Source organism: Melospiza melodia, chromosome 8, assembly GCF_035770615.1.
Source record: "Melospiza melodia melodia isolate bMelMel2 chromosome 8, bMelMel2.pri, whole genome shotgun sequence".
NCBI classification, from domain to species: domain Eukaryota; kingdom Metazoa; phylum Chordata; class Aves; order Passeriformes; family Passerellidae; genus Melospiza; species Melospiza melodia.
Window position 1 is genome coordinate 33327496 of NC_086201.1, and position 22829 is coordinate 33350324.

At 47.4% G+C, this 22829-nt stretch overlaps 3 protein-coding genes across 19 annotated transcripts in view; 2 read left to right on the forward strand and 1 right to left on the reverse strand.

Annotated features, from left to right (window-relative positions):
* UNC80 (unc-80 homolog, NALCN channel complex subunit) overlaps nucleotides 1-14061 on the forward strand; it is a 127141-nt gene extending 113080 nt beyond the window's left edge. For 10 of the 12 annotated variants that reach the window (XM_063162619.1, XM_063162620.1, XM_063162621.1 and 7 more), the window contains 5 exons: nucleotides 401-457; nucleotides 6661-6742; nucleotides 7247-7358; nucleotides 8479-8687; nucleotides 10940-14061. In XM_063162619.1, coding sequence (XP_063018689.1) covers nucleotides 401-457; nucleotides 6661-6742; nucleotides 7247-7358; nucleotides 8479-8687; nucleotides 10940-11209 — 730 coding nt within the window. In that variant the 3' untranslated portion in view covers nucleotides 11210-14061. The remainder of the gene's footprint in view (nucleotides 1-400; nucleotides 458-6660; nucleotides 6743-7246; nucleotides 7359-8478; nucleotides 8688-10939) is intronic. The other 2 variants (XM_063162624.1, XM_063162631.1) reach the window with 1 other exon arrangement.
* A 356-nt stretch (nucleotides 14062-14417) lies between these two features.
* On the forward strand, nucleotides 14418-16870 carry RPE (ribulose-5-phosphate-3-epimerase). The gene is made up of 6 exons (XM_063162638.1): nucleotides 14418-14559; nucleotides 14692-14771; nucleotides 14851-14990; nucleotides 15550-15684; nucleotides 15821-15907; nucleotides 16316-16870. The coding sequence occupies exons 1-6, from the start codon at nucleotides 14438-14440 to the stop codon at nucleotides 16436-16438; spliced, it is 687 nt and encodes a 228-aa protein (XP_063018708.1). The 5' UTR covers nucleotides 14418-14437; the 3' UTR covers nucleotides 16439-16870.
* A 3806-nt stretch (nucleotides 16871-20676) lies between these two features.
* The window catches only part of KANSL1L (KAT8 regulatory NSL complex subunit 1 like), a 61715-nt gene continuing 59562 nt past the window's right edge, over nucleotides 20677-22829 (reverse strand). For 5 of the 6 annotated variants that reach the window (XM_063162633.1, XM_063162634.1, XM_063162637.1 and 2 more), the window contains one exon: nucleotides 20677-22421. In XM_063162633.1, coding sequence (XP_063018703.1) covers nucleotides 22173-22421 — 249 coding nt within the window. In that variant the 3' untranslated portion in view covers nucleotides 20677-22172. The remainder of the gene's footprint in view (nucleotides 22422-22829) is intronic. The other variant, XR_010028616.1, reaches the window with a different exon arrangement.

A 22829-nucleotide genomic window follows, 5' to 3' on the forward strand; every position in this document is an offset into this window, starting at 1 on the left:
CTCATGGCGAAGGGAAAAAAGCTTTCTCTGAGGCTGAAAGTAAATAGAACTGAAATAAACCAAAATGCTGCAGGAAAATAGCTTTGAAAGCAGTTCCCTGCCTTATTTCCTTTAGAAACACATCCTGTTGAGTTCTCAGCTCCCCAAATCTCAGCAGAGATGTGGAAGGCTTCCTGCAGTGTGAACTCTCTCCACAGACTGCTGCTGTTACCAGATGTTCTTTCAGCTCCTCTGAGTCATATTTGTGCCGTTGAGCGTGTGAGACCAATTAATGTTACCCTCCTCTTTTTACCTTTTTTTATTCCTTTGATATTTTTTTTCCCTTGAAAACAGAGACAAGCGCATGCTTTTTTTGCATTTTCTTTCCCTAAATTCTTAATCTCCCTGCCCCTTCCTGCAGTGAACCTAATGTCCTCGATGACTCCCCGAGCCTGGCCACTGAGGGCAGCCTCTCTAGGTACAGTGTGAACACTACCTGTGTGTCAGTGTGTGTGCTGGGAAACGAGCTGTTCCCAACCTTCTGTCTCTTCCCCCTCACCTTTTGTCACTCTCTCCATCTCTGTCTCTTGTGGCTCATCAATATTCAGGCCTGCAAGTCAAAGGTGTAGCAGCCCACCTTCAGTTTTCAGCTTTGATTGCCAATAACTATGAGAAAGGGAAGGGAAAAGCTGTAGTGAATGAAGCAGCAGGCTGGCCTTGGGGTTTTCCCCTTGTTTAACAATTGCTTGGAGGGCATGAGAAAGATGATCCACGAGGCTTTAGCTGTGTCCTGTTAGAAGCATTAGTCTGAAGGCTTGTGTAAAATGGAGACGTGTTTTTTCATTCATCTCACAATGCTGTCACCACAAAAGACTTCATATCAATCTGAGGTTTTTTACCATTCACTGATAAAACTGATTATGGTAAGTCCTGTGGAATATAGTGTTTTGTGGGTGCTTTACAATAATTCTCATTAATTTTGCAAAGCGTTTTCAATTCTCAAATGACACCTTAGAAATCTTGCAGGTGGACACCATAAATACATATCTGAAATGGCTCTGTTAATGCTGGAGTTCAGGTCTAGCTGTTCCTCATTGCCCACAGACAGGGGAGCAAACACAAATGGGCCAGGAGTGAGCTTAGAAGGGAAGGCTGCACCTTTAACACCCAGATCTGTCATGTAAATCATTCTCCCTGCCTCTCAACCCATCCTCTTGAGGCTGGAGAGCTGCTGTAGTCCCAAGAGCATCTCTGTTTCCTCCCAGGAGAACACGGCCCCGTACACTGGCAGCACAGAGGGTAACTTGCTGTTTCATTCCTGCACCACTGGAAGCTGGGGATATGTTGAGAGATGTTTGTGTGAATGGTTTCTGTCCCATTAGCTTGGGTTCCCATGTTGGTAGTGGCTTTTTGGGATGGGGACAGGCTGCTGTGTTTGTTTGCTCACTCTCCTGAGCTGACCAAAGGAGAGTTTATCGCCAGTGCTGTCACCACAATGAGCTCATTCCATGCAACATGGTGTCCTCTATGTGAGTGAGCCCTGCTCTGGCAGACTGCTCTGGGATGGGTTAGGAAAAGACATCAGCTTCTTGGCAGAGGCAGGACTGCTGTTACCTGCTTTTTGACAAAGTAAGATGGCCTGCATGGCCATCTGAGCTAAAGAGGTGAAGAGAAATCACTTAGTCAAAGAACTTCTGTGTTGTCCCTTTAGCAGCACTAAAATCTCACTGCAGTTTTTGAAGAGGATAAAGTCTGTACCTAAGCTAAGGCCATAATGACCTGATTCTTGGTTACATCAGTGTTGGTTTTGAAATGTTTAGATCTTGTTAAGTAGGGGGTAGCCACTCCTAATTACAGTGGTGAGGCTGAGTACTATGAGACACCTAAGTCAACAAATGTGTTCAAACACAGTAATTTATTCTGAACCCTGAAATGTAATCAGCTGCACAGTAGGTTCCTACTCATTCCTGTCCCAAAAATTTTCTTTAGGGACCAGGACACCCTGCTCTGTGGTACAGAGATTTAAAGCAAATGGGTGAGCAGATGCACTTGGGAGTCAGCTGTGCTGAGGTTTATTATCCTTTTCAAGGAGCAGGCACTAATGTCTTCAGGATGGGCACCAGGACTGCAGAGCCTTAAGAAGGAATGAAGACACTGCAAATACGTCTGAAAAGATTAGGTTAGATCTCTGTGAGGAGGAAAAGATGTTCCAACTGCATTGTTAAATGTGAAAATTGGATTCCTCCTCCAAAGGACAGCAGTAATAAAGCAGATGTTGCAGAAGCTTATTCTGCTGTGGGGATTATAGGGCAGAGTTAATTTGTTTTTACAATCAAGAATATTAGTTCTGAATAAAGCAGGCTTGAGTTTTTCTGATGTAACTTTTTAGGATCACCTAAATTCATAAGTTGTTTAGTCACAACTGAGATAAAGAAATAAACAATATTTACTAGGGACTAGACCCTAATAGAAGGTAGGAGCCTTAAATAAATTAAGCAAATTGTGACAAATACTAAAGTAATAAAGTCTGTTTCCTGTTGTTCTATAGCAATTAGACACAGCCTTGGAGAAAAGCAGGGAAGGCAGGAAGGGGAGAGCACTGAAGTGCTCAGCCAACTTGGGATACAGGTCTGAGGAGCATCCTGATCTGTTGTGGTTATAATCTGAGAGGACAGGATATTTGCCCAAATCAGAAAGGAAGAAGGTGAAGCCACTGTAATGGAAATCTGTTGCACAAACACATTTCTCTCTAATGTTTGTGCCTATCCTAACTCAATGGCTCCTAACAGGAAAAATCAGATTGAATCCACATTGCCAGGGCAGTTTCAGCAGCACATTTAATGCTAACTGGGCTGGGATGTGTCTGGAAATATAATATATTTAAGCCATTCTCCACTGCCTTTGTCCACTAACCCTCTCATTCATATGTCTAGGGACACAAAGAGTGTGTGCTCTACTGTGATGGTGTGGCAAGCATGTACATCTCTTTAATAGACATTGAAACTCATTGCTTCCTTTGTTTGGTTTGTTTGTTTGTTTTTGTTTGGTTTGGTTTCTTATTGGTTGGTTGTTGGGTGGGTTGTTTTTTTTTTGTTTTGTTTTTTGGCTTTTTTTTGCCTGCATGGTTATGTTTTCTTTTAATTCCTGAGCATCACTTCTTTTACTTGCCAGCCTGACAAAGTTTGTTTTGGCCCCCACTGTGTGTCACTCCTTGTAGGGCTGGCAAGATGCATCCATAAACTTGGGTTGGTTTGATCTTTGGCTCACCTCTGCCCTATGTGATGGGAGTAACATTAGTGTGCAAATAAACCCCTGGCAGAGATACTCAGAGAATGACAGAGCATCTGTGTGTTGGGCAGGAAAAAGAAATCTCGTTTCTTATTCCCAAATAAATCCGGCTTATGTCCTTTAGAAAAACTATACTTAAAGATTGCATTGCCATGGGTGGGGGGAAAATATACAGCCAGCTGAAAAGGGACTGGATTTGGTTCAAGTTTTGTTCCTTGGTTGGGTCCCACGGGCTGTCAGATGAACAGTGTATTCCTGGTCAGGTCTGGTAAACAAGGAGAGACAGAAAATGAGGGGAGGGCAGGCTGCACAGAGCCAACCCTCTGCTGCCATGCTCCTTCTCACAGAAACAAGGTGGGTAGTTCTGTTCTTTAAGGTGAAAAGAAACCCCCTGAAGAGAAAGCTTATAGCTGAAAATTCAGTCACTCATCTGAAATTTGTGATCTTTAGCATTCTCTCTCTCTCTTTCCTTCTTCAAAATGTGGGTACAGAGAGCAAAAAGCCCCAGCAGGATGTGTTGTGCACAGGCAGCTCTGCAAAACTCAGCTGCTATCAGGTCCAGCATTTCCCTGCAAGAGGTATCTGCAATTTTAGCTTGTGAGAGCATCCCAGATTATTCCAATTTGTGTAATGATTCAGTACTGGAAGTAACCATCCACCAGCTCACTTCACTCATTTCACTTATGTTTATAACATTTATGCTGAAAATCCCAGACTCCAGCAGGAAGACACGAAGTCCAGCTTTTTTTTGCTTGCCTGTTTTTTGTCTCCAGTGCATGGGAATAGTTTTTATCTGGTGTGTAGCCTCTGTGCCCTCACACAGTCCATGTTTACCTGTTATCTAAGGCTTTTTCAAGTGTTTTCATATCACATGTGAAGTGAGTTTGTTTCAGCACTGTAAATGGTTTTGTACTGAATATAGTTGCAGTCTTTCTGCTACAGACAGGTCTCCTTTCTCACAGCACTGAGTTCCTTCATCAGAAATTGTAACAGTATTCTCAAAGCTAGTCCAGCAGACATTTTTTTTCAAGAACTTCCCCAGCTAATTCCTACTTCACTCACATAGTGGCAAAAACTGTAAAACGCTTGTAGAAATTCAGAAGAGTAAGTTTTTATGTAATCCTAGGAACAGAAGATTAAGGAAATTCACCAAGCAATTTCAAGTAGTCTGGATCACAAATATAAAGACTAATTTAAGTGCAGTGTCTGCTTTAATAAGGAATGATGTGATGCTTTTGGACTTAGCAGTCCTATGTGCTGCAGTCACTGTCTGAGTCAAAAACATATTCCTGCTAATAGGAGGAAGGGCTCTGCTCTAAGGGCTCTGCTTATCCCTAGGCAGGTGTTTGTGTGGTGTTCAGGATGCTTGCTATGTTAAGCTGCTATGGAAAAGCTGGGATATATGTTCCAGGGACTGGTGGTTTCATTTGGAATACCTAAGGAAGAAAAGGACTCAAATGTATCTTAGAGTTTTTTGGCTTTGAGCTTGCTGAAGCTTTTCCTCTTTTTCCAAGACAGAGCAGCTGTGGTGAGATTGCTGAGGGCATGCCCAGGATTAGGATTATCAGGCTGTAGTCTGTCAATCAAAAGATAAACAGATTCAGGGTCCCAAGATGTCTCTCTCCTCGAAGTTACCCACTGTCTCCCCTGTAGAAGTGATAAACACATGGACGTGGTTGATTGCAAAGTCTGGCTTTAGTTTAAATGAAAAGGAGGAAGGAATAAAGCTTTCAGATCAGGTAACCAGACTTTGCCTCATCTTGGTTTGAGAAACAAGTGTCTGCCAAGGAGGATAGGAACCTCCCTTGGAATGGAAAATATGACCCACTTCCCTCTGAATTATTATAACTTTGAAATTAAGGGGCTTTTAAGCAAAAAATTCTTGTGGTATCTCTGCCCCTCCAAGAGAAACCCCTCAGTTAGGAGAGTGGCCAGCTGCACCCTTCCCATGGAAACTTCTCTTGTCTCTCCTAAGTGTCGGTTGTTATGGTTTCTTAGTGACTGATGGGACAAAATTCCATGAGAGAGAGAAAAGGAAAAATCCTAAACCCCAACCGCCCCAAAGCAGAGCAGGAAACCCTCCATGTTCTGTTCTGCCAAACCTTCTAAGGACAATCAGTAACTTTCTGCCAAAGTGAAGAATGAGGTTCTCAGAAGACAAAGCTTTTTAAGCCATCCTCCATGTCTTGTCTGACCATGTCCCTAGGTTTGTCTTCTTCCTCCACCCCTGCATGGTCAGTTGATTAGCCTGACCATGTTAGTGGTACTGACAAACTCCAGGCAGATCCAAGGGAAGGATCTAGAGAAAATAATGTTGTTTTCCTTTAGATTAATGCAAGCCAAAGACAAAATGAATTGCAACACTGAGTCTTGAACACTGTGCATACCAACTATAGCTGGAAGTTGCTTAGATAGGACACGTTGCTCAGTGGATTCCAGTCTGGCTTAAAAAAAGCAGCTGCCTGAGTTCAAACAAGTCTGTCATAATTCTTAGTGACTAATGTAGTCATAAGTGTCTCAGCTAAAGTGTTTTGTGACTGCTAAATGCCCAGTGTTTGGAAGCATACAGTACTTTGATAAAAATGAGGGGAGGCTGGGATTTTTATATGAAGTAGGTTGGATGGTCAGTTGGATGGCAGTATGAGATGGTACATAGCTCAGTATGTTTTATTGCTAAAGTTTCTTCTACTGCAGGTTTTCAGATCAAAAAGCTGTGTCTATCTATCGATCTATTGATCTATCTAATTTTTGTTTACTTGTCTCTCTTGTTTGTTAGTCACAAAAAGACTTGAGGCTGCAAGTGTTGAGTGTGGGGGCCTTGTTCACATAACTCATGCATCCATTATGTGAATGGATCCTTTGTCACTTTGCGTTTGTTTTTTGTTTGTTGACTTAAATTGAAATTAAAACCAGATGACAAAATTGTGATGAGGCCACAGAATGTTGTTTGGGAAGGAAAAAAAATAGCTGTTACAACATTGTCCTTGAATAAAGGAAAAGGAGACAAGAAGGCTTTTGAGCTAGGAAGCTGATGGTCCTGCCTTCACTGATGTGGCAAAGGATGCAGAGAAGTGAGTGCTGCTCAGTGGGATGCATCAATCAATGACTGAAAACTGAAACCTGCAGTTATTTGTATTTGGATGCTACCTGTGCGTGGCCAAGTCCTGAATACCATGACTCCACCTCCCACCCCTTCCCAAGCCCCGGAAGCCACAACCCAACAGACATGTCCCCTCCCATCCTTCAAAGATAGTGCTGCTCTTTGAAGTGACTGTGCCATTAGTGGTTGGTGGATCTCTTGTTTATTTATTTACTTTAGTCCCAATTGCCAGGACACCTACTAGTTATGCAGCATGCTTCTGTGCTTGGCCTAATGCTGTCACCATCTGACAGGGTGGCAAGCGTGCAGAGTGAGCCAGGACAGCAGAACCTCCTCCTGCAGCAGCCCCTGGGGCGGAAGAGAGGCCTGAGGCAGGTGAGAACATGGGCAGTAATGAGCAAACCTCCTCTCCTGCTCTGGGATTTGGTTTGGCTTTTCTTGTAAGGGGCTGTTTGGACATGAGGTGTGCATGGGATGTGTCACCTCTACCTAAATTTTGCAATACCTGGGCAGTCCCTTAACTTAGCAGGGACCATAGCACAAATGGTAGGTGTGAAGGCAGGCAAATCCCTAAGAGAGGAGGTGCCCTTTGTTTTCAATTCCCCAGTCTTGTCCTCTGCAGGCTGTTTTCTTATTACTATTATTAAATGATGGTCATGCAGCCTGCACTGCATTGCATTCAGTGTTGAAACGGAAAAGGCACAAAGCCCAGAAGCTTCATTCCACGTGAAGGAAATGTGTGAGCCAAGGAGACCTTAAAACACTCTCAAAGTAGAGTGAGGGGACATGAGAGGTACAGACAGTGATGTTCTCCCCTCAGAGGAGAAGCTGTGCAGGATGTGCCCACGCACCAGGCCAACTCTCTGTTCCCATGTGCAGCTTCGCCGGCCGCTGCTGTCCCGTCAGAAGACTCAGACGGAGCCTCGGAGCCGTCACGGAGCTCGGCTTTCAACCACCAGGCGGAGCATCCAGCCAAAGCCTAAACCCTGTGGTAGGGCACTGCTGCACTTCCAGAGCCACACTGGCAAGCAGAAAATGATGTGCTTTGAGCTTTAAGGAATTGTAGGTTGTTAGCAGCTTATATGAAAGTGAAGTCCCAGCAGCTTTATACTTTTTCCTATCCATCCCCTTTTTCGAAATCCAACCCCTCAAAACACTTTGATGGTTTCTCCAGAGGTCAAGGTCAAACAGGACATGGGCAATGAATGATCTTGTTTCCAAGAGTTATGGAGAATTTAGGGGATGGGTTTCCTCTAGTCAGGATGCCTCATCCAAAACCTCCAGATGTGCAAGTTTGGAAGGATTGAGAGTAGTAGAAAGGAGGACATGTCCCATCATAAGCTTAGCAGTGCAGAGCTCTAAGGACTGTCCATGGAAATGAATGTAGGACTGTTCCAGTCTGTGCTGTGTGTTTCCAGCAGTCAGCACTGCCAAGCTGAGCAGGTGGCTGTATTCTGTACCATCTGAAGTGATCAGTGAGCTCTGGAGGAAACATCTGGAAGAGCAAAGGTTCCTTGTGAACTTGCTGGGTTTCAGCAGGAGTGTGCTGGAGCAACACCACTGCTGGAGATGTTTGAAACACAAAAGTTAACAAAAAACAATTAAAAACAGGGATGGGAATATCAATTTTACTGTTAAGTTTTTAATTTAGCTATCTTTACTCAGTGCTTTTCTGTTATTTCTCACTAGTGGACTGAGTCTGCAGGAATGAGGGGCTCTCTGTTGCACTTTTTATTTTAGATTTTCAGCAAAACCTTGGGGGATTCTCCTATCTTTTTGCATGCCAGTTTTTCTTTTATATTAGAGGGCATCACATGGGAATTCAGCTCAGTTTATTCTTCTGGAATGGAAAGATGTTATGGGTGGTATTTTTCTCACCAAGCCATGACAAGGGTAGGTGTGCTGGCTAGACTTCAGGAGATCCCAGAGTATTGCTGTGGCTGCAGTTGAAACCCAGGAGAAAAGATTTTTAGATTACACAGCTTATATAAAGATGGAAGGAACCACAAACCCTGTCTTAGCTGTAAAACCCCCATGGATTCTCTCTCCTCTTCTCTCGTGTATTTCTTCCCGAATTTTAACCCTGAGTTTCCTGGCTTTGCACCCTCCAGCGGAGCAGAAGCGCTCGGTGACGTTCACGGAGGCGCAGCCTGAGGCACCCCCGAGCTGCCCCGCGGAGCCGCCGGCGCAGCAGCAGCAGCAGCAGCAGCAGCGGGGCTGCAGCCACAGCAGCCCCCCGGCCGCCGGCCAGCAGGAGCCGCTCGGCAAACCCGGGCTGCCTTCCTCGCCTGCCATCGTCGTGGCTGATCTTCACAGCCAGGTAATGTCACTGCTGGGTCGGCAGCCTGTGTCCTGTCACTGCTGGGTCTGCAGCCTGTGTCCTGTCACAGCCAGGCAGTGTCACTGCTGGGTCTGCAGCCTGTGTCCTGTCACAGCCAGGCAGTGTCACTGCTGGGTCTGCAGCCTGTGTCCTGTCACAGCCAGGCAGTGTCACTGCTGGGTCTGCAGCCTGTGTCCTGTCACAGCCAGGCTGTGTCACTGCTGGGTCTGCAGCCTGTGTCCTGTCACAGCCAGGCTGTGTCACTGCTGGGTCTGCAGCCTGTGTCCCTGCACAGCCAGGCTGTGTCACTGCTGGGTCTGCAGCCTGTGTCCTGTCACAGCCAGGCTGTGTCACTGCTGGGTCTGCAGCCTGTGTCCTGTCACAGCCAGGCTGTGTCACTGCTGGGTCTGCAGCCTGTGTCCCTGCACAGCCAGGTAATGTCACTGCTGGGTCTGCAGCCTGTGTCCTGTCACAGCCAGGCTGTGTCACTGCTGGGTCTGCAGCCTGTGTCCCTGCACAGCCAGGCTGTGTCACTGCTGGGTCTGCAGCCTGTGTCCCTGCACAGCCAGGCAGTGTCACTGCTGGGTCTGCAGCCTGTGTCCTGTCACTGCTGGGTCTGCAGCCTGTGTCCCTGCACAGCCAGGCAGTGTCACTGCTGGGTCTGCAGCCTGTGTCCTGTCACAGCCAGGCAGTGTCACTGCTGGGTCTGCAGCCTGTGTCCCTGCACAGCCAGGCAGTGTCACTGCTGGGTCTGCAGCCTGTGTCCTGTCACAGCCAGGGAATGTCACTGCTGGGTCTGCAGCCTGTGTCCCTGCACAGCCAGGCTGTGTCACTGCTGGGTCTGCAGCCTGTGTCCCTCTACAGCCAGGCTGTGTCACTGCTGGGTCTGCAGCCTGTGTCCCTCTACAGCCAGGCTGTGTCACTGCTGGGTCTGCAGCCTGTGTCCCTGCACAGCCAGGCAATGTCACTGCTGGGTCTGCAGCCTGTGTCCTGTCACAGCCAGGCAGTGTCACTGCTGGGTCTGCAGCCTGTGTCCTGTCACAGCCAGGTAATGTCACTGCTGGGTCTGCAGCCTGTGTCCTGTCACAGCCAGGCTGTGTCACTGCTGGGTCTGCAGCCTGTGTCCTGTCACAGCCAGGGAATGTCACTGCTGGGTCTGCAGCCTGTGTCCCTGCACAGCCAGGCTGTGTCACTGCTGGGTCTGCAGCCTGTGTCCTGTCACAGCCAGGCTGTGTCACTGCTGTGTCTGCAGCCTGTGTCCCTCCTGTGCTCTGTCCCAGGCACGGGGAAGTGCCAGATGTATTACAGCACTGTGGTGAAAGCTGGCAGGAGGGTAAACACAGCAAACTCTCCTGTCTGGCTGTTTTTTAGGCTGTTTGCTGTCAAGCCCCTTCTTCTGTAAAGCCTTTCCCTTCCAGGTCTATGTAACAAGTCTTAATTTGAAAATGTATTTTCTGCATTTTCCCTTTCTGTCTTCCCATCACATACAGTGTCCTTGTGGACCCAGTCACCAAGGCAAGCTGTCCTCAACAGGTTTTCACAGCTTGCTCCCTGAGAGATGCCCCCTTAAGGAGGGAATCCATCAAAGCCTCAGGATCTGTGTTTAAGCCCCACATTGCAAAAGAAATTGCTTGTCCAGCATTTTTCTGTGTTGGTTCTGAGCATGGTGCAGGGACAATCCCAGTCATCCCTTCAACATATCAGTGACACTGAGATCATTTTTATACACCCAGATATCCAGTGTCTTTTGAGGTTATGTCCTTTGCCATGCACAAATGAGTGATCTCTGTCTTCAGAATCCTAGAATGAATCACAGAATGGTTTGGACTCATCCCACTCTATTCCACTATCCCAGGTTGCTCCAAGCCTGTCCAGCCTGGCCTTGAACCCTTCCAGGGATGGGGCAGACACAGCTTCTCTGGGAAACCGTTTCCAGTGCCTCACTCTCCCCAGTAAAAAGGATTTCCTCCTAATATCTAATGTAAACTACTCACTCTCCATTTGAAGCTATATGCTAAAAAAGGTTAAATGAGCAAGTGTTAATGACTCAAATCAGATAACCTTTCTGATCTTGGATGTAAATTGGTATAGTTATAAGGTATAACGTTAAGGGATTTATAATCTGCAGTGCCTTGTTCCTTATGGTAAAATGTGTATCTGAATGAGAAAATGCTTTATAGACCTTAGTTTGCTTTTGTCCCCCTCTCCCTCCTGCTTCCTCTGAGCTGACCACCAGCTGTCCTCAACTGCAGAGCGAGGCCCGGTGTGCTGAGGAGGAGGAGGAGAAGGAGGAGGGCCTGGAGTCGCGGCCAGCCACAGCGCAGAGCACGCCGCCCCCGCAGCTCTCGGACACCGAGGACTTCGCGGGGCTGGAGACCACGAGCCTGCTGCAGCACGGCGACACCGTCCTGCACATCAGCGAGGACAACGGCATGGAGAACCCCCTGCTGGCCACGCACTTCAGCTTCACGCACGTGGAGCTGGGCGAGACCGATGTGGATCTGGATGAGTCTCATGTGTAACTCTTGGGGAAGTACAGTACTGGGAGGAGGAAGGAAGGAGGTGGTTACCTTTCCTTAGAGTTCCCTGCTAAACAGTAACTAATTAAAACAAGAGCACTTTATTGTCCAAGAGCAGGAAATAGCTATCAGCTGGTTGCTATAGACTGGCAAATTTCTGTTTGTGAGATTTGTTTTCAGTTCAGGGCAGGACCACAGGAACCAAGAATTGGTACAGAATTCTCAGGATAGGGGTGTGTAGGCAAACGTGGTCCATGGAGCCCTGATCTCCAGCCATGTACTGTGATCAGCAGCCTCAATGGGCTGCTGGACTGTGTGAGACAGAGAAGTCTCTTCTGAGACTGTGCCTGAGATTTATTTTTGTAGTGTTTTTGAGAGCAGGGCTACACAGCAGCTGAATCCAAGGCTCCTACACCTTGAAAACAGTGACAGAAAGTACCAGTCTAATGCTTGATTATCTCAAGCCTGGGACCACTGTTTCTAACATGCAGAGCAACAATAAGCACCATAAAACAATTAATTTTTTTTTTTTTGCCACTGCAGACTTTAGTTGAGTTTACTTTTGTCTGTTAGCTCCATCCCACTCTGTAAAATATTGCCCTTGTGCTACAAAAATATTTGCTCTGTAAAAACTAAATACAGTATATAGTGTAAGCAGGAATGCATGTGCTGTCCACAGACACAGATGGGCAGGGGCTGAGTGGTCTGCAGGTGGCATAAATAACCCACACTGTCCTGCTTTAATGTACTGAGCTGTTCATCTCCAGACTTTTAAAAAAATACTCCAGGAAACTGCATCTGGAACGTGTGGATCTTCTGGCCCCAGGCAACTGCTCCCCTCATGCTGTTGGATGTATGTAGAGGGATTTAAAGTAAATATTTATATATGGTATTTTCATGTTACTATATATATATATAAATATATATGTACATTGTAAACAAAAGATGGATATTGCAGGACAGAAATTGATGAAAGAATCTATTTTTGGCATGCTGAGATTGTATTTTAAAAGGTTCCATTTTATGTATGTAACGTTCATGGCTGCAAGTATTGGATAAATGTGTGTAAGGTGGAGATCCCTGAGTTAAAGGGTTTTTCTGCAGCATCATGGAATTACACTGAAATGTGAATTTAGCCATTAGCTGCTGACAGGCAAACTGCAAAATAGCTGTGAAGCCAACCATGAAATCATCAGCAATGTCCAAAGAGACCCTTGGGAATCATACACTGCCTTTTCTGGCTCATGTTAGACTAAGTGGAGCTTATAATCACGTCATTATTGTGCAGAGGAAAATGTTTTGGATCATCCTGAGAGTATCTAAAACGTGCTCATTACCACTTTGGCTCCTGAGGGCCTGCAGTTTGGACACACACATGATAAACCAGCCTTACTAAGGAGGGAATTGGTATCCTTGTAGCCATCTCCACAGACAGGACTTCAGCTCTCCTCCTGGGCTCTGCAGTGGCTGTGGAAGTTCTGCCCTCCTGAGAGGGGAGTGTAGTGCAGCACACAGCTTTTCCTGGGGCTGGCACCATTACCCACACAGCTGGCAGCAGGTGTCAGCCTGTGCAGCCCACGGAGCCTCAGGCTGTGCTGCCTGGCATCTGCCAAGTGCTCACATTTGACAGGAGCTGTGCACACCACTCTGGGCAGGGAACTCACTCACATTAAACCTCTGAAGAGAGCAAAAGCCATTTTTGTCCCAGGGGCTGAGCATGCTCTGCTGGTGAGAGGAGGAGAATCTCAGCATGTCTTGGGAACAGCAGGGCTGGAAAAACCCAATTATTTTTATAGTTCACCACCTCTATCCCCCACATATATGGGGCTATATAATGTACAGGTGGTGCTCTAATGCAACTCCAAAGGGTTCTTGGTGTTGGAAGAGAGGTGACCATGTCCCAGCGGATGTCCTGGATAACAAACTGTTTCCTCTGCTGATCAAAACATGCTGTACTGCTTTTATCTCCTCAGTGCACTGGAGCCTGTGCCAGCTACCTGTAGGATGCTGCTTTAGATTAGCTCCCAGCTCAGAGGTCACTCCAAGAATTGCTGAATTCCAGATGTTGAGTGTTATTATTAACACTGACGCACAAATGAGAGAAAGACCCCACAGCTTTGCTTCCAAGTCCCCAGGTAGGCTTGGTCACTGGCAGCCTAGGGGGAGGAAAACTTCAGACAGGAGCTGAGTGAATGGCTGGGACACAACACACAGAATTCATAGTGCACTTTAGAGAGTGACCTTTTCTGCAGAAAAGGAGGAAGCATCCTCCTTGATGAAAAGTAGAGGCCTTCCCACAGTACTCTGCTCTAGAGATGACAAAATAACTGTGATTTACTTCATTTCATTCCGTGTATATAACGTTCGAGTTTCCACTGTCACAGGTGAATCCACAGTAGTAAGCCATAGCAAGGACTAAAATGCCTCTTTTTAATGTCTACCCTACTAGAAATCAATGCAACTTCTAAATGATGTAATCTGCAGTTTAATTTTATCCAGGTGGCTGTGCAGCTGGCTTTGGTTTTGTGGGATGATTGCTGAGAGATGGCACAGACAGGCCAGCCCGTCAGCCTGCCTTCCCACGCGTTTTACTGTCGTACTGCTGAGTGGCATACCAAGTTCTTTAGCTGGTTTGTGCTGTCCTGCAGTCTCTCTGTACCAAACTCGGTGTTATTTCTGCTGTGGAGACAAACGATGCTGCTTTACATAGTGCTAGCCGCCTTAAGCGCATGTCGTGTTCAGCCATGTCCGGCCGTGCCTGTCTTGTCCACGTGTCAGTCGCTCCCGTTGCCTCAGCATTTTATGCAAACGTTGTCCCGAGGATTAAATACAAAGGAACGACGGCAAAGGACAGAGTTCTGTTGTGTGTTTGAGCCTCTTGCGTAACACGGTCGGTGTCTGGCGCTCCGAAGGGTTTCCATGCGCGGTTTTCTTCCGGGATACCGGCAGCGCTTGTTAATGTTTACCCATCTGCTCCAGGCCCGATGTGGGGCGGGAGCTGTGCTTTGGGGGGGCAAAATACACCTAGTTGGGAACTTAAAATCACCTACACCAGGGTTATTACTACTATTATTACTATTATTGTTATTTCCGTCAGTTTGGGGCTGAGGGCGCGGCTCGTGCCGCGTCAGCGCGGCCGTGAGGGCGGAGCGCGGCCCCAAGATGGCGGCGGCACCGCCCCGGCCCTCCCCCGGCCCGCCCTCCGTCCCGGCAGCAGCCGCGGCCGCAGCGATGGCGTCGGGGTGTCGGATCGGTCCCTCCATCCTCAACAGCGACCTGGCGGCGCTGGGCGCCGAGTGCAGCCGCATGCTGGACTGCGGGGCCGACTACCTGCACCTGGATGTAATGGACGGGTAACGCCGGGGACGGGCGGGAGCGGCCGGGCCGGGCCGGGGGCGCGGGGAGCGGGCGGAACAGCCCGGCCCGCTCCTCCCGGCCGCACCGGGTAACCTGTGGGCGGGCGCGTCTCTCTCTTCGGCCCCAAGACACTTCGTCCCGAACATCACCTTCGGCCACCCCGTCGTGGAAAGCCTGCGCAAGCGGCTGGGCCAGGAGCCCTTCTTCGGTAAGGGCCGGGGGCTGCGGGGCGCTGCCCCTCCGGCGGCCGGAGCCGGCCCCGCTGCCCGCTCGCTCTCCTCTTCCAGACATGCACATGATGGTGGCCGCGCCAGAGCAGTGGGTGAAGCCCATGGCAGTGGCTGGTGCAAACCAGTACACCTTCCATCTAGAAGCGACCGACAATCCCGGGGCACTGATAAAGGACATTCGGGAGAATGGCATGAAGGTGAGCGGAGTACACACTACACTGTGCTTAACTAACAGCTGCCTGGCTGGCAGGTTCTCTGCGGTGAGTAGTGAGGGAGCCTGCAGCTGTATCAGCGGAGGTGTGGGCTGGATAGCAGGAAAAGGTTTTTACCCAGAGGGTGCTCAGGTACTGGACAGGCTCCCCAGGGAATGGTCGCAGCCCCAAGCTTGCCAGAGCTCCAGGAGTGTTTAAACAAGGCTCTGAGTCACAGGGTGAGATTGGTGGGATGTCTGTGCAGGACCAGGAGTTGGCCTCAATGAGCTTGTAGGTTCCTTCCAACTCAAGATATTTTGATTCTATGGTTTTATGGAAAACTCATTGTTGCCACTTCAGGTGGTCTAGGATTGGCATGTGCAGTCCACACACACTGTGGATGAAGTCAGTCTTTAATTTGAGTGAAGAAAATTTGGAATTTTTAAAGAAAGAAGCATGTTCTTCCTGCCATTACACAGTTGTGTAATTACTTCCTAGGAATCTGTACTGAGCTCAGGCCAGTCTTGCCCTGACGTGCACTTGGATTTGGCTTCCCTTCCTGCAGGTTGGCTTGGCCATCAAGCCTGGCACTACGGTTGAACACTTGGCACCTTGGGCCAATCAGATAGACATGGCTTTGGTGATGACAGTAGAACCTGGGTTCGGAGGACAGAAATTTATGGAAGACATGATGCCAAAGGTAAACTGTGTTTCTCTTTCATTATTTATTGAGCTAAAAGCTAATTAAATGAGTAGTGAAGTTGATAAATTTTTTCTAGATGTATGAGAAGCTGTAGGATGGTAGCTTAGTGCTCAGCCTTTTATTTTTTTCTCAGGTTCAGTGGCTCAGGACACAGTTTCCCTCCTTGGATATAGAAGTGGATGGAGGAGTGGGGCCTGACACCATCCATAAGTGTGCAGAGGTAAGAGGTTGCAGCATTCTCAGTCACTGTGCTTACAGACTTATCAACTCCCAGAAAATAAAGCTTAGAATTTTTTAGTTTCCAGAGGGAACTGTAAAACACATTTAATATCAAAATCTTTTTGAGGTCTAATTTTGTGCCTGTTTTAAAATAGTGGCTGTTGAAGGCTCCCATAAGCTAAAGGAGTTTGTTTCTTTTATGTTGCTGTAAATAGGAGCAGTGTGATGAAGAAATTATATATTTGGGGGTTTCAGCTGTGTTTTCTGAACTTGATTTGGGGTTGCAGTTAGGGCTGTGTCCCCTGTGTCCCGCCCGTTTGCACAGCAGCCAGAATTCCCATGTCCAGTGCTCTCCAGGCAGGCTGTAGGCTGTGTTCCATGTGGCTGAGCAGTGTTTGCTGTCCCCCAGGCAGGAGCCAACATGATTGTGTCTGGCAGTGCCATCATGAAGAGCGCAGACCCCAGGTCTGTGATCAACCTGCTCAGGAACGTGTGCTCAGAGGCAGCCCAGAAGCGCAGCCTGGACCGATGAGACCTCCCCAGGCGTGTTCCAGAAGCTCTGGCCGTGCAGGAGAGCCCTTTTCTCGTGCACAAGCAGGGGCTGGATGGACACCAACTGCAGAAACTTCTTGCTGCTGAACAGAGGAAGCATTCCTTCACTGCAGTGAAGCAAGCAGCAGTGGGAAATGTTCTGGCTGTCTTTCAGGGTTGGAAATGCAATGGTTTGAACCTGTCTCTTGATTTTGTGGAGGCTAATTTTGTGGCACAACCTCTAATGCTGGCTGGATTGAACTACAGTCAGTTTGTTGCTTGCTAGAAGAGTGTAGCATCACCACAAGAATCTCTTGTGGAAGACTCTTTAATCAAACTGCCTTCTGCTGTCTGTATTTTTGTCATTTGATCTGTGCATTCCTACAAAACTTTTTCCACTACTGCATTAAACACCCCTTCCTTGATGTGTTAAGTTCTTGAAGCTGACTCTCATAAATAAGTGGGTTTAGGAGTAAGTTTAGGAAAAAGGCAGCTTAAGAGAGGTGAAGAAATCTCAGTGATGGTAGAAATGTTCCTGTCCTTTGCCTCTATTGCACTGGAAGTACTCCAGCATCAGGTAAGTCAGTGCAGCATCTTTACCAGATCACAAAGTGGGGAGTATCTTCTCAGTTACCTTTCAAATAGCCAGTTAGGACAGCTGTGTCTGAAATTGCTGCAAGTGATGGGATTCCTCAGGAGAATGTTGCTTTAATACTCTTCAGGTAAGTAACAAGCTTTTTCTTGCTGCACAATCTCCTTGGTTTGTACATGTGTCCAGGTAAAGGATTAAGATGGTAACATAGAGGAAGGGAGCTGCTGAAGAGATGTGTAGATTAAATGCCTGGAGATGGGTCTGTAGAACAGCTTGTGGAACCAGTCATCAGTCCTTCAGTTTGCTGTGTGCACAGGCCTGGCCTGCTTGGGCACATGAAAGGTGAGTTACAGTGCACTGGAGGAAGACTGAGCTGGCCATTTTTAAGCAGTGTCCCATGGCTCTAATTAGCATTGTTGCCTCTTAAATATTCCATGGTATTCTGTGTGGCATTTTTCTCTTTAGGTTGCAATGACAGAAGGGTTGCAGACAGTCTGCTGCCTTGGGGGCCAGGCAGGAGGCTCAGCAGCTCCCACAGGGCCAGAGTCAGCTCTGTTCTCTTTGCAGCAGCACTGGGCAGGTGTCACCTGGCAGCAAGGGGCACTTGGTGAGCAGCACGAGCTAGGGCCAGTTCAGATACTCTAGACAAGCACCTCAAATTGCTGAACTGCCACGTTTTTTCTGGGTGGTTAATTGTGGTTTAGGTGAACAAACGTTGCTTCCTGTTTCCACCTGCAGCCCCATTTGGGGACTAGCACAAGAAAAATGGAGTTGTGTGGACCTGCTGTACTGAGAGATATTTCAGAAGAGGTTTGCCAAAAGCAAGCTTGGCCATGAAGGCTGTAGTCCCGAGGGCTGTTAGAGCAGCTTATCCATGCTTCTGGAAAGAACCAGTGTGGAGTTTAGTGTATGCATGGACAAACAGTCATGGCTCTGGTAGATAAATGCAGGCTGAACAGGCACCAGCTGAAATGAAAATGCTAGTTCAGGATGTGGAGTGGCTTTTCATGCTGTTGAAAGCAGTAGGACAACAGCTGTAGTGTAGTAACCTCCTGCAGTTGAGTGTAAGCTGGATTGGAAGGATAATCAAACTATTTCTGCTTTTTTCCTAATTAATTTGGAGATGACATCCAAGTTGTGCTGGTTAATTGATGACATGGCTTCTGTTCATAGGTTGTAGCCATTTGGTAATTGTTTTAAGGATGGTAAGGATGCATTGACTCTTGGGTTAGGAGTCATGTGGAAGAGATGCTACACTCACAAAGTACAATTACTTAATTGCTTCTGTCTGAATACACTCAAGTGGGTTTATGCAGGTGACTCCTGCTGAAACAGCTTTTACACATCTGAGGTTAAATGTGTTAGTGACCATGTCCAAGAAATCAGAGCGATGAGTTATTCTTGTTCTTTAATGCTTAAGACTGTTTCAATTTCTCACCTGTGTCCATTTACTGAAGGGATCTCTGGGGCCTGTCCTCCAGTACTCAGTAACAAGCCTTGGGTCCCAGGACTGGAACTGAGTGTGACCTGAAAACCCAGAGAGCTGCTTGCAGGGTCTCCCCAGGCCTGAATAAAGCCCAGGCCCATGAGATGTTGCAATCCTCTGATAAGGTTTCAGCAGTAAGGGAGAGCACAGCCTGTTGTACTCAGGCATGTGCTCTAGAGTGGTCCAGAGTGATCTGACAGCACAGGTCTGTCTGCTTCGAAAAACAGGATGAAAACAACTTGGACAGAGCCAAGTCACACTGGGGTTGCACATGTGCTGCACAGGGTGGTACAGCCACAGCCCTGAGAGAGATAAAACACTGCAGGAGCCACACACTGAGCTTATTTTTAATAGAGTTTAAAAATTGTTATTTGTACTTACATGCCATTAAGATCCTGGATGCAGAGATGAAGCATTTTAAACCCTCATAGCAGCAGGAAGCAGAACATAAGTGGTGTTAAAAAAATGCCTCAATTGAACATGGTAAATAAAGCACATGGAAAATGGCTTTGTGCAGCTGCAGACACCTACTTTCATGTGTGGAGGGGCCTTGCTGCATTAGGTTTTAAGTTGTTTTTTCACAGTCACTGTGGCACCTTCAGCCACAGCAGTAGGAGCAGCACTAACAGCTGTTTTCACAGCGTAACAGCCAAAGAGAGGTTGGGTTTTGTCTGGGGTTTTATTTTCTGTTTAAAACTTTGAAAAGGCATGAAAACAAGCAGGGGATTGTGCACATTTTATGGCTTCAAGGATGAGCCTGGCCCTGAACCTGCTGCCACAGCAGGTACAGCTTCCTCATGACACCAGCATTCATGCAGCACTGACCTGCCTGGAGCTGGGAGCCCAGCAGGCACTAGAGCAGCCTACCAGTGCTGATTGCAGCTGCTTGGAGTAGAGGGACAAGAGAAAGGACAGGGCTGCTCCTGGAACCAAGCTGAGTTCAGCCAGTTTTTAAACCCTGTGCCAGTACTGAAAAGAGGGCTGCTGAAAAATCAGGTGTCTGGAGCCAAGACACAGAGTGGAGACAGAGAAGGCAGGGCCAGGTCTGCAGCTGCTGGAGAAGCAGCTCCCTTGCCACGTGCACCCAGCACTGCCCACCTGGAGGGATGCTGGAGGTGGGCAGGGGATGGGGAAATGCAGCCTGTACCCTGCTCAGCTGCCAGCAGAGCCCTGTGCTGGCACTGTGGGAGGAGGAGCAGCTCTGGCACTGTTCTCCAACAGCCACAGTGTGCTGTCACATCCACACTGTGCTGTCACAGGCCTGGCCAGCTGAGGCAGCTGCTGGAGAAAAGGTTTCTGCACTGAGTGCACTGGGGTCATGACCAAATAGACATTTTGCTGTGTCTTGGGCCTGCTCAGCCTTTCTCTAACTGGCCTTTTTATTGCTGTCTGATGAAGCAACAGCAAGTTCCCACAAGGGCTGCCAAGAGCATAGAAGGGACACAGCTGACAGGGTTCCCCTTGCTCAGACCACTCTGCAGTGGACAAGGAACCAGCAGCTGCTTTAGCCCACAGCAGGCTGAGCCTGCAGGCACACAATGGTCTGGCACTGCAGCTGGGGCCTGAACTGCAGTGCAGGGATGCTCTGCAGGTCCCCAGGCTAACCAGCTTGGGGTAACCCACTCCTCTGACACAGGGGGTCCTTGGCCTCCTTTTAACACCCTTGTGTTTCCACCCTCCAGTAAAGCAAACCCCTCCTGTGACAGACTGGATTGTATTTCCACTTCTGGCAGCACTTGCAGGACAAGGAAGGCAGCTGGCCTGGCTGGCTGGTTACTTGGGCTGTCCCCTCTCCTGAAGTGCAGGAGTTCCTCCCTCTGCCCCAGGGATCAGACAAGACAGGAAACCCATACCTGACAACAAAGCTGGGTGAGAGCTGGTCAGATCAGGCTTCCTAAGGAGTAGATGGGGGTGTGGAAAAGACCTGCAAAACATCTGAGACACTGACCTTTGGGAAAGCTCTTCCTGGAAGCAGGTGCACATGCAGGGCCAGGGAGAGGGCAGCACACACCTTGTACTGAGGCACTGAGGGGGCCTTGGCCTCACAGCATAAGTGCAGCCTCAGTACCACAGCCAAGCTGCAGGCCAAACAGAGCTCTATGCCAAGAGAAGTATTGCTGCTACTTCTTCACTTCTAAAAAGCCATCAAATCCAGACTATATACAACATATATAGAAATAACTTTTAATTAAAAAACCAACCTTGCATCAAAGATTATTGTATCAGACATTGAGGCAAGACTCAAGTTTAAGACAAACCAGTGTTAAAAAAGTGTTTAAAAAAATAATCAGAATGTGCAATAAACTACAATGTAGCAATAGGATGTAGTGTTGAAACTTTACTGAACTGTTTTCATATGCCCAGTGTGTATTTCCTGTCATTTTGACCAAAAAAAAAATTGACACTAAAACTGGGTCATCTGTTCAGTGCCATTCCAGATATTACACATGGAAGAAAACTGCACAAAAAACAGAGACTCCTATTAAATTGCCTTCAACTGTCCTACACAGAAAAACTGCCTGTTGATGGATTACACCTACATTCAATGTTTAATCTTTGTTAATACCTCTTGGGATTGCAGATACATTCCAAGCTATGCTATTCAGATGCAAGTTTAAACGACTTGCCTTTGTTTTCTCACTGTGCATGCATTGGGAAATGAGAAATCTATCCAGAATCACAATGGAAAGCTTTGGGGCTTTTTTTTTATTGCTCTTCAAGACATCCATCATCTTTTCCTTTCCAGCTAGTCACCAAATGTTGGCATACTTACGAGACTCTTACAAGGCACTGTACAGAAATTGGAACAAGACTTTAACATATTAAAGCAAAGTATTATGAGCCTCATTAGCTACTGAAGGACTAAGGAAATAAGATGATCCAAACCACAACATTCCATGGGCCGTGTCACTGATTTGGCTCCACCCCTCTCTCCTGTCTCTCCCTCCCCACAGGCTTGAAGCAGAGATTCTGCTTCCCCCTGTGTCAGATACATTGACTGTGGCAATGCTGTGGCTGCTTCTGCCTTATTGCTTGAGGATTTCACCATGAAACATGCCCTGGCACTGCTGAGAGCCATGACAAGCTAAATGCAAGGCTTCCAGATGCCCTGGTTTGAAGTGCTGGTTCTCACCTCCCCTGACCTCACACGTGCAGTTAGAGACAGGTTTCTGCCCTATGGTCATGCCACACAGGAGAACAATCTGAGGCTAATGCTTATCCCCACTATTATCAAGTAGTTTTTCTGTGTTCAGTTGAAGTTGTTGGATAAGGTAGACAGCATCTCCTGCTGCACCAGAGTCCACTAGAACCAGATATGCATTTGAAAACAAACAAACAGAAAAGGATGATTATTGACAAATGTGGCAATATGACAACAGAAAGTGAATGGTGCCAGCAATTTATGTGCGCCCACTCCCGACATTGGGAATATTAGACTTCCAGCTTGAAATAATTACTTTCTCTTGGGGTTCAGGAAGAAGAAAGTGTTGTCTTTGGGATTTATCCTGCCTGTTACAAAGCAAGAAAGAAAATATATTATACGCAGCTAACATAAAGGTTTTGAATTGTGCTGTCATATGCTGTGTGAACGAGAGATTTTACCTTACACTTCTCTCCACCTTAATTGGCTTTCTTAATGAACCACATTATTCCCTGTCACCTTTGTTTCCTTGTACTGTTGCTTCCCAGGCAAATGCTTTTGCAGTCTTCTGACTCTGGGGTAGATTGTTTTCTTGGTGCACAGCCATTGTCTGGCACAGCAGTGGGTGTGCCTGGAGTGCAGGAAGAGTTGCTGGGGAAAGTTGCACTTGACATTTCAGTCTGATTCGTTACTTGATCTTGGCACAGTAAAGCTTCTACCTCTTCATCATTTAGTGGAAAAACTCGAAGTTCCCACAGCCCAGACTGAAAGGAAGCAGAAGAGTAGGAGTGAGGGTGAAAAAAAAGAGTATAGAGGATAAAAAGGGATTTCAGTTGAGTCTGAACTGATTAACTGTGTGCAGAATCATGTGCTATCAAGTAACAAACGAGTGTCTTTCTTTACAGTGTTTGCTGGGCTCTTCAGATAAAGAATACAACACTGCCAGGCACCAAGATGTAAGCTGGCTGCATAAGGGTTTGAAGTAATAATAGACCTACCCTTGAACAGGCAAGGAAACTCTTTTCCACAGTGCCAGACCATCAGGATGCGTGACCCCCTAATGACCAGGCCTGTCTGGAACCTTGGCCAACACCCCTGAAAAAAACCCCAGCCCAAACCCAGTCCTTCTATATTTGCCTCAAAAAATGTGCCATGTGTACTGAGCAAGGAAA